Here is an 11,388-nt window from a genome sequence, read left to right on the forward strand (position 1 = left end):
GTATAACAAAACAACGCATACAATTTGGCGGCCTTATCGCTACAAAGCGATTTCTTCCAGGCAACCAATGGCGAAGATAAAAGACAGTTACAGAAAAAAGTTAGGTGGTGCATATATACATATACCCATATAATACATATTTCATTACTGTAATATATACATATAATATATAAAAAAAACAATATTTGTAACTAAAGACAAATAAATAAATAACTACAATGATATACATAATACATATATAAAAATAATATAATAGATTAAATATGAAACAAAATATAAGTAATTATCCTCAAATAAAAAAAAAAAAATTAATAAAAGAGAAGAAGGGAGCAGTGAACTATCCCGGTCATTAGTTAATAATTTAATAATTTTATTAATTATCTTAAAGTATCACACACACAACAGGTAATGTAATGTATCTTTCCCTCTATTCCATTGGTAAACGTCTCGATTGACGCACTTTCCAGCTGCTAAGGTGTTATACAGGGTGTTGGTATTTTTAACAAATAAATAGATATACTACGACAATACACACATCGCCATCTAGACCCAAAGTAAGCGTAGCTTGTGTTATGTATATATATTGTACATATTGTACAAATATGACTGACGATTATTTTTATGAATAACTAGCGTACCCAGCCAGCTTCGCCGGGCTAGATTTTGCTTCATTTTATTTAAAGAATAAACTTACATACTTAATTAAATTTTTAATTTAAGTCTCATAATATATTAAATCATTTATTTCTCTCCGTATTCATTCTCTTCTATTCTCTTCTCGAGCGGGTGAAGATCATTATCTACACCCATGTACACCCAACAATAGAATATCATCATAGTAAATAAAAGCTGTATTTGACAGTTTGACAGTTCAAAAATAGGAGTCCTCCGATCGACACCCAACTTTACAGGATTACTCGCCAGGTCAATCCGGAGATTCCCTGAAAGTTTCATTGAAATTGGTCTAGCCATTTCGGAGCCTATACGGAACATACCCACACACTTTATTTTTTAAATATATAGAAGATATACATAAATACTCATAATTAACAGATAAACACCCAGACACTGAAAAACATTTATGTTCATCACAAAAACATTTTCCAATTTTGGGAATCGAACCCACGGCCTTGGACTCAGAAAGCAGGGACTCGCTGCCCACTGCGCCATTCGGCTGTCCAATGTTGTAATAAAATGGATCTGTCGAGATACTTATTAATAAGTTAAATCATATGATGAATATCAGACGAAAAATTTTGTGATTATTTCCGGGAGTCAAGATCAACGTTTACCAAACTTCATGGTCTAATTAACACAACAACAGTGGGAACAGATTGACCTGCTGTACCTTTAGGACTGTACTATTTGTGTCTCTGTCTATCACATAAACATTTTGAACACCCTTTTCGAAGAGAGATGTTTAGTAACGCAAAATTTATTGAGATGTATTAAGATCTATCGAAATATAAATGTATATTTTCGTATCGCTCAGCATCTTAAGATACGAAGATGTAAAATATACATTATAGTTGTCGTGTGTGGTCTCCTGAAGATTTGTATGGAAATATGTGATGAGATGTATTTTGCTATAATATACATCTTTATATTATAGCTGCCGTGTGTGAAGTCGTTTAGTCAGCGATGCAATTCGATTTATAACCCTACCCAAATCGGTAAACGTTCAAGGTACGTACTGTTACGTAATACGTACCTATTACCTATTTTGTATTCAAGGACGATGCAACAACGTCAATATTAACGAGTTCGATTTTGTAGAAAATTCCAGTAGCTTCTCTTGTATCGCATCCTCACTGGAATAAAAATAATCAAAGCAATCACAACCATAAAAGTAGGGCTGATAGACGTCCCTTTCTGACCGATGTAAACACAACATCTGCTATCTCGTTTTCGCGCGGCCGCTACCCTTCGGGAGCTTTCGCTAGTGATACCAGTTCAAAATTTTAAACTTCCACTGCGAATAAATAATTTAAATGTTTAATGCCAGCACATACTGGCTATTTGATTGATATAGATTTTCCTCGCAATATTTGTAGTCTCTATATAGTATAAAACAAATTTGATTTCCCAATTCTATCTGCTTATTCGCTAACTTCTCCTCCACCACGAGATAATTTATCACAGATTTTTAAATGTATAATAAAGCCTCATCGATTGTTACTGTGTTACAGTATATCATTCTGATAAATAATTAAGTATAAATCGCTAGAAAATAATTCAGAGAATAGCTCGGCCGCGTAGTTTGTTCATATTTCTTTAAAAAAATGTCGACATTTTTACATTACATTTTTTAAAAACCCTTAAATGAGTAGTATTTGGAAAACAAGTTTGTATACATACATACACACTGTATAATAATTAGTCTGGAAAAGCTGCTGGTAAAAGTTAAACATGGGATTTAAAAATAGCATAGCATATCTTGCATAGGACCGCTTAACAAATCTGCATCGGAAAATGGATTTTAAAAGGCGTGGGCAACAGCTAGTTAACGATAAAAAAGCTTGCTTATGAATGGTTCTAAATTCATTCAGTTTGTTGTGGGCCTTGGCGCATTTGGAATCCACGTAGCCTTAGTTTTATGATCACCATCCTCTCACAATAATGGAAGCATATAAGTATGAACGCTTTATAAGTGCCTGTGATAGGTCTACATAAATAAAGAATTTTTGAATTTGCGCGTATAATTTATTGTACTCTAAATTATACGCGGATGAAGTAACGAGCAGCCGCTTACTCGTTATACATTATAATTATAGCTATAAACTTTTATATCAACTTGGCTTTACTTAAATTTTGAGCTCTGTTTGAAGAACTCGTAACATGATAAAAAAATATTTTCATTATATTACAAAAGATCTCATTTAATTTCCCTGAATATGGGTAAAATCTCTAAGCTTGCAACATAATTACGCTCTTCTACCGATATACCTATCTCTTTCTTTCAGAAACGTTCTGCGTTCTTATTGGTTGACCTTACAGGTTCTAGAACCATCGACAAACATCATTCGTTCATTGGTTCGATCTCGATCAAGGTAGAATTTTCTCGGTTGCGGATTCGTTTAATATATAAGCGGCGCGCTTGGCGCGTAAACTCAGAATTATTTGAAATACGAAACTGTGCAGACGTGAGAGACCGGTGCAAACCGAAGTGAATATTACGAGTACTATTACTGTAATCCAAGTGTTTATACATTCTACGTGTGTTTATAAGAAGATTTGAATCAAAATGCCAGCTATTGGGATCGATCTTGGCACCACATACTCCTGTGTTGGTGTCTGGCAACATGGAAATGTGGAAATTATCGCGAACGACCAAGGCAACCGTACTACACCATCGTATGTTGCTTTCACGGATACCGAGCGACTCATCGGTGATGCAGCGAAGAACCAAGTGGCCCTGAACCCTAACAACACAGTTTTCGACGCCAAAAGGTTGATCGGACGCAAATACGACGACCCAAAAATCCAGCAGGACATGAAACACTGGCCCTTCAAAGTTATAAATGACTCGAGCAAACCAAAAATACAGGTGGAGTTCAAAGGTGAGGTGAAGAAGTTCGCTCCTGAGGAAATCAGCAGCATGGTTTTGACGAAAATGAGGGAAACTGCAGAGGCATATTTGGGTACATCTGTAAAAGACGCGGTTATCACAGTCCCAGCATATTTCAACGACTCGCAACGCCAAGCTACGAAAGACGCTGGTGCCATCGCAGGTTTGAACGTACTCAGGATCATCAATGAACCCACAGCAGCCGCCTTGGCTTACGGGTTGGATAAGAGCCTCAAGGGCGAGCGCAACGTTTTGATCTTCGATTTGGGAGGAGGTACCTTTGACGTCTCCATCTTGACCATCGACGAAGGGTCACTCTTCGAGGTCAGGTCGACGGCTGGTGACACTCACTTAGGAGGTGAAGACTTTGATAACCGTCTAGTGAATCACCTCGCTGAGGAATTCCAACGGAAATATAAAAAGGATTTGCGCTCGAACCCACGCGCCTTAAGACGCCTACGCACAGCCGCCGAGCGCGCGAAACGAACGCTTTCATCCAGCACTGAAGCCACTATCGAAATAGATGCCCTTTACGAAGGAATCGACTTCTATACTAGGGTATCCCGTGCTAGATTCGAGGAACTGAACTCTGATTTATTCCGAGGAACATTAGAACCTGTTGAAAAAGCTCTCAAAGACGCTAAACTAGATAAGACTCAAATCCATGACGTCGTGTTAGTTGGAGGTTCAACACGTATACCAAAGGTACAGAACCTGCTACAAAATTTCTTCTGCGGGAAGAAACTCAACTTATCAATCAATCCAGATGAAGCTGTTGCATACGGTGCAGCAGTTCAAGCTGCTATTCTAAGCGGCGAGACCGATTCGAAGATCCAAGATGTTTTATTAGTCGACGTTGCACCATTGTCACTTGGCATTGAAACAGCCGGCGGAGTGATGACCAAAATCATTGAACGAAACTCTAAAATACCTTGCAAACAATCACAGACCTTTACTACTTATTCGGATAACCAACCTGCTGTTACCATCCAAGTTTATGAAGGCGAGAGAGCGATGACCAAAGACAACAACTTGTTAGGAACCTTTGATTTGACTGGTATTCCCCCAGCGCCGCGAGGAGTTCCAAAAATCGATGTCACATTCGATTTAGACGCAAATGGTATCCTGAACGTTTCCGCCAAAGAAAATAGCACTGGACGCAGCAAGAACATCGTTATAAAGAACGATAAGGGAAGATTATCCCAAGCCGACATAGACCGAATGTTATCAGAAGCGGAGAAGTACAAGGAAGAAGATGAGAAACAGCGTCAGAAGGTCGCAGCTAGAAACCAGCTGGAGTCATACATATTCAGTGTCAGGCAAGCTTTAGATGACGCCGGTCAGAAATTATCTGACGCGGATAAGAATAGCGCGAAAAGCGAGTGCGAAGAAGCCCTTCGTTGGTTGGATAACAATACTCTAGCGGAGAAGGAGGAATATGAGCATAAGTTAAAGGAAATCCAGAAGATTTGCTCACCCGTTATGAGCAAACTACACGGCGCTGGCGGTGCCCAGCCGAGCGGACCCCAAGCTAACGGACCTACTGTTGAAGAAGTCGATTAATGCTTCGAATAAAATTTTATGTGCGTAAAAGATTATCAGTATTGATTGAATGTGATATTATTTGTGTTTAAGACTGATTTATTTATTGTTGTCTAGTATGAATGTTAAATAATGATCACCTGCTGGTTTTGGTTAAACTTTAAATCACCTGTTGTATTAATTTAAAATAAATGATACCTATTTTTAATTTTAAACTTTTGTTGTTTTATTATTATGCCGATGAATGACATGATTAGACAGCCGGTTGGCGCAGTAGGCAGCAAACCTGCTTTCTGCGTCCAAGGCCGTGGGTTCGATTCCCACAACTTGAAAAATGTTTGTGTGATGAACATTAACGTTTTTCAGTGTCTGGGTCTTTATCTGTATATAATAAGTATGTATGTGTATTATATTCATAAAAATATTCATCAGATGCTATGTTAGTACCCATAAAACAACCTACGCTTTCTTTGGGGCTAGATGGCGATGTGTGTATTTATTTATTAATAATATAAATACTACGACAATCGTAGTATATTTATTTATTTAAAAAAAAATATACTCTATGCCTTCTATTATAGTAGAACTGCCTACTTACTTTTATTCCATAAATACACAGTCTTAAGATGGAATGCTTGTTAATAAACAACTGTTATAAAAAAATAGCCTCAAACTAATAAGGTAGAAGTCTGTGGTAGAACCGTGTGCAAAATATTTTGTGTAGGTTTGCTAGCTCAGTAGCACGGATAGAACCTAGATGAAACCAATGAAAACCAACGAAAGAAAGAAAAAGAAACTAACCTTGCATAGGTATTTACCATAAATTAACTCAACCAACCAACCAACTCATTTATCCTTTCATATCTAGTTAAAGCTGTGGTCAAAAATATATAAATGACACCCAACCAAACTTATCTTATTATTGTATTTATACATGTTTTTAAAATTATTATAAATTAAATAAACAGGTTTGCTAGTTAACCAACTTGGTTGGTAAACTAACTTTTTATATAAAACGTGCTACTACTAAAAATATTGGAACAATTATTTATTTATATTGAAAGTAAGGTAACAAGAAATAGACTGTGTAGTCCTTGGCTAAAACCAAAGAGGATAGAAACTAAAGCTCACACAATCCAATTTTTTTTAAAATTTAAAGTTAATACGGAGATCTTTATTATTATCACGTACCTCAATTTAGAAAACAGTAAATTAAAAATATCAGAAAAATATTCTTGTCGTTTTTAATTTCAAACAAAATTCCGTACAGAGAAGTGATGTTGTATTATTATTATCAAACACCAGAGACCATGAAAAATAACAGTAATTGCTGAAATTATGAAAATTATAAAAAGCAATTGAAAATTCATTAATTGTCCAAAAACAGCGCTACTCATCGGTAAACGGCGATACAAGTAATCATTTTTGTTCTATATTTAATGGAATAGAAAGTGGTTAAATTTTATGATTGTAAAATTAAAACATATTTTATTATTTTTCTTTAATAATTTAGTGTATGACAGGCTGAATGCTCTTAAAACTTGTGTTGATTACGTGAAGTTTATAAAACCACCGATAGATGATGTGCTTAAAACTTAAAAAAAAGAGCTACTCTATAATAGATGGCGTTAGTAGTATGTGAAAAGCTCATTAAGTGCTAAAATGTTACCGTAATGTATGGTAATTTATAAACGAAAATATAAAAACCTATATATACCCATTTATATAAAATGAACCAATATCTAACCGGGATCACGTAACGGTGTATTTGTATGAAATGTTTCCAAGGATGATATTTCCCTTAAATGTTCTATTAAATCAAAAATAATGGCCTTCATACAAACCAGTTTTGGCTAAACCGAAAATTGCAAGAGCACGCTAGAGCATTCTATCAAAAATTAATAAAGCGACGGATTGTATTTCATTAATTCTGTTTAAGATAGCCCTAGACTGTAATTGCATCAAGGCGCTGTTACAGTTCAGATTTTACAACTAACTCGTCTTGCTTAGTAGGTATACTTAATTAATTATTTAAAATGATTTTATATTTTTGTTTTTTTTTATTATGCCACAAAAGGTTAGCCCTGCAATTTCACCTGGTGGTAAAATATGGTAGCGGGGTTTCCTGTTAGAGAGTACAGTTGTCATACCCCGAATCGGTTTTACGCGACATCGCACCGGAACATTAAATCGCTTAGCGGCAAGTCTTTGTCGGTAGGGTGGCGAGCTTCGGCCACCAGACCAGACCAGGGAAAATTCAGAAATATAAATTCCTAAATTGCCCCTGCTGGTAATCGAACTAGGGACCTCTCACTTAAATTCACAGCGTTCACCTTTGCAAGTAGTGTTTCTCATATACAAACCATCAAAATTCACAATAAAGAATCCGAGATTGTGATTTTTTTATTACCAATAAAAAAATAAAAGAACCGCACCGCAAACCAATGCGCAAAAGAGGTTATGATAATATACTTGCACTTATCGGGTAATCAATCCAAGACAATTGCTACTTGTTCCGATAAAAGATTACCTACGTTACTTTCAAAACATCTTATCTTATGTTGAGGATGGTAAAGTAACTATTTCAATAATATCATAATGACCATTATCAAAGCTTTACCGGTCTCCTTTCAGCACGGATAGCATGGGCAGGAGACAATAATATCCCAAATTACAAATTTATCTTCTCTTACAGCTGTATCAACTCTCAGAGCACTGAACCACAAGTGAGAATAATATACAAATGATATACGTCTAATTATAAACGGGGGTAAACTTCTCCTATTTATCCTGCCTCAATTATATCACTTGTCAAGGGATTTAATGGTGGGATATAAATTTTGTCTCCTGCCTTTGCTAGCTCTAGACTGACCTCGACCTCCTTGGTCTAGACCGTAGTCCACAACACAAGCGAAGTGCGTATTGGTAGACACACACCTTTGAGAACATTATGGAGAACTCCCAGGCATGCACGTTTCCACACGATGTTTTCCTTCACAGTTACCGCAGGTGACATTTACTTGCATTAATTAAAATAACGCACATAGCTGGAGGCCGATGTCCTAACCACAATGCCAGTGCCGGATTAACCACGTAGCAAGAGTAGCAATTGCTACGGGCACGCGCGAAAGGGGGCCCAACATATTTCAAAGTCAAAGTCAAAAATATATTTATTCAAGTAGGCCCATATGTGGCACTTTTGATGCGTACATAAGAATTACACGGTAGTGAGATGATGGCGATTTAATACCGCTCATCACTGCCTGACTGAATGACTGACTGACTGACTGACTGACACACGCACACGCACACGCACACGCACACGCACACGCACACGCACATAAACACGCGCACACGTACACGATAGCAAACACGTATTGTATTAAAGATACGTTTATGCGTATTTAAGATACGTATTCGTCATACGGACGTGGATCCTTATCACGGTCACGGGGGCGTTCGGACTAAACAATGATTAGTCCAAAAGTCCACCAACACTCAGATTAACGTCGAACTTAGCCTAGGTCCGAGCCCTTGCAGAAGTGGATAAGTGTGTTGATTGTTGATGAATTTTTAATTGTGTCAATATTTTCATCTTGATAAATTAATTTTAAAATTATACCAAAAACTAAAGTTAAAAAAAACCACGCACGCACTGCTCTACGGAGTTATATTGTATTGCTTTGTGTTATAATAATTATTGAAGGGAAATTAGAACCGTTGTGATTTTAAACTCGATGTAACGCAATGCTTCACGATCAAGAGACAGATTTATAGACGACACATGTATGGGAGGGAATGAGATAGAATACCTACATTACACATTTTGTTTCTTATTTAAGTTACCAAGGAAACCGAACAATATCTAGATAAAGAAACAAGCACATAAAAGTATAGGTCAGAATGAGATATAAAACATTATACATTTTTTTAACTAGTTACCATAGAAACTACATGATAAACTATTTGATACTCTACATCCACCTCAATCTCTCGTAGGCTACTTTTCAGAAGTTACACTTCTGCCGTGTGTAATTAAAATGCACAGGATTTTTTTTTAATTTTTGTTTTTTTTTCGGTTGTTTTTTGTTACTTATATATAACTTTTGCTTAGTTTATTATTAAATTAAAATATTAAAATTTGGTCAGTAGATGGCTACGCATTTCACTACAGTGTTGTCACCTGGTACAAGGTGCCCCACTGGCGCATGCAGCACAATGCTGAGCTGGCAGTTTTTTTCTAGGTTATGCCACACATAACATACGTGGTCGTTAATACTTTAATGTGTGGCGCAATATAAAAATAAATTTTTATTTATTTATTTATTTCTTTTTTACTTCCCCGGACGAGACGTCTAAGAAAACTACTACTTCTAATTCTTGATTAAATTGTGCTATTTTCGCGGAGGCTAACTTGGGCAAAATAGCGGGAAACAATAAGCGATTTAATAACATTCTAATCATCTTAATCCACCGTATCTTAGTATTAACTCCCTTTGTTCGAAGCAATACAAACATACTTTAGTACTTACATAAGTATTTAATAAGTACCTTATTGGCTTATCGCACTGAGTTTATTTTGCAACCATTAACTGCCCACCTATAATAATCTTATAAAGAAGGTTTTTTATGTTTGTTTGTTTGTATCGAATAGGCTCTAAAACTACTGGACATATTTGTACCATTAATTTACAAATAGAAAGCTTAATTATCCGGAAGTAACATAGGCTACTTTCTTCACCCTTTCTGGATATACGAGTATGTCAACACCGGAGTTGCCGACTTTTATATAAGCCTTAATCCCGCTGACATTTGCTCGTCGCAAGACTGTCGTGTTTCTCACACGACCCGACCAATGGATGTTCATAAAGTCGACTCTAAGACCTTAATACAATAGGGTCTAGAACCAAGCCACTGTTCTAGGTAAAGCTATACTAATAATACGCAGAAGTGGTAGATCTTTTTGCGACAGATCTAGTCCGGGGAAGTAGTACCGCCATGTTTATTTCTGCCTTCAAGCAGCTGTTCGGTCTCTTTGTAAGACAATATCCTTGCCCTGTGAAATGCTGCTCTGATTATAGGCGACGGTTTTCCATTTACTATCAGACTGGCCATGTAGTTAATCCATCAATTTTAATTTTATTATCATTATCCCATAACCGGCCTACTACAGGGCCCGGGTCTCCTCCCACAATGAGAAGGGGTTAAGGCCGAAGTCCACCACGCTGGCCCAGTGCGGTTTGGCGAACTTCACACACCTTTGAGAACGTTATGGAGCACTCTCAGGCATGTAAGTTACCCTACGATGTTTTCCTTCCCCGTTGAAGCAAATGATATTTAATTTCTTAAAAACGCACATAACTTGGAAATGTTAGGTGCGTATAGCTGAGATTCGAATTCGGGACCCCGAAGTCCTACCCACGTGGCTATCACCATCCGTCCCAGTTATTTATAAAAACTGGTGGTGATGGTGGTGGCGAACTTGGTGGTGATCGGCTTAATTTTTTGGAGTAACCTTTTTTAACCAATCTTTAAAAGACTCAATATTTTACCCTTACCCTGTATGTAAATTAATAGGAAATGTGCCTATTTGTAAAAAAGTATGGACATTACTTCATAACTAAAAAAAGTACAGCAGGCGAAAGATTGTAGGCGGGGTAATTAATTAGTATGGCCCAAAGTAAGCCTCACTTTATATAAAATAAATGTTTATTGTATGGCAATAACAAATTACCAAATACTTTAATTGACATCCCTCCGCCTAAATTTAAGATTAAAATTATTGAATGGCTCATGCTTCATCAATTATATTCAGTAGACGAATATCTTAAATTATTGTATTTCTAGGTTTATATTTTGGTTTACTTTACATTATTTAATTTTAAGTTGACATTGTAATTTAATTTCACAACTTTTGATACCTTAATTTTCTGACAGTTTGTATAAATTGGAAAAATTATTTTATAATTAAGGTGTTATTATAATTTGCATGCCATAGAATGGCAGATTGTAGCACGTAACTTGTTATGTTTTATTATAAGATCAAATTTGTTAACCTCAATCACGCAAATAAAGATTTGAATTTGAATTTGAAAGGCCCTTGGCAGAGAGAGCAAAATAGCTACTAGGAAATCAGGGCTTTGAGGAGATCAACTGAGTTGCACTGTGTATTATCGGACGTATGTATGTAATATAAGCGGTATCTAATCGCTTTATCTTTAAAATATCACTGGCATATTAAACACATATACAATTATTAATCCAATACAAGAATATAC

At 36.3% G+C, this 11,388-nt stretch overlaps 1 protein-coding gene across 1 annotated transcript; it reads left to right on the forward strand.

The window, feature by feature from the left end:
- The first annotated feature begins 3,094 nt into the window (after nucleotides 1-3,094).
- Nucleotides 3,095-5,325, forward strand: LOC120634449 (heat shock protein 68-like). Its single transcript, XM_039905021.1, has one exon. It carries the CDS (start codon nucleotides 3,245-3,247, stop codon nucleotides 5,129-5,131), a length of 1,887 nt encoding a protein of 628 aa, XP_039760955.1. The 5' UTR covers nucleotides 3,095-3,244; the 3' UTR covers nucleotides 5,132-5,325.
- The last annotated feature ends 6,063 nt before the right edge of the window (nucleotides 5,326-11,388 follow it).

This window comes from Pararge aegeria, chromosome 24 (assembly GCF_905163445.1).
Source record: "Pararge aegeria chromosome 24, ilParAegt1.1, whole genome shotgun sequence".
Lineage (NCBI taxonomy): Eukaryota > Metazoa > Arthropoda > Insecta > Lepidoptera > Nymphalidae > Pararge > Pararge aegeria.

Bases quoted from the DNA above. Each gene is read 5' to 3' on its own strand.
- LOC120634449 (XM_039905021.1), top strand. From the start codon at position 3,245: ATGCCAGCTATTGGGATCGATCTTGGCACCACATACTCCTGTGTTGGT.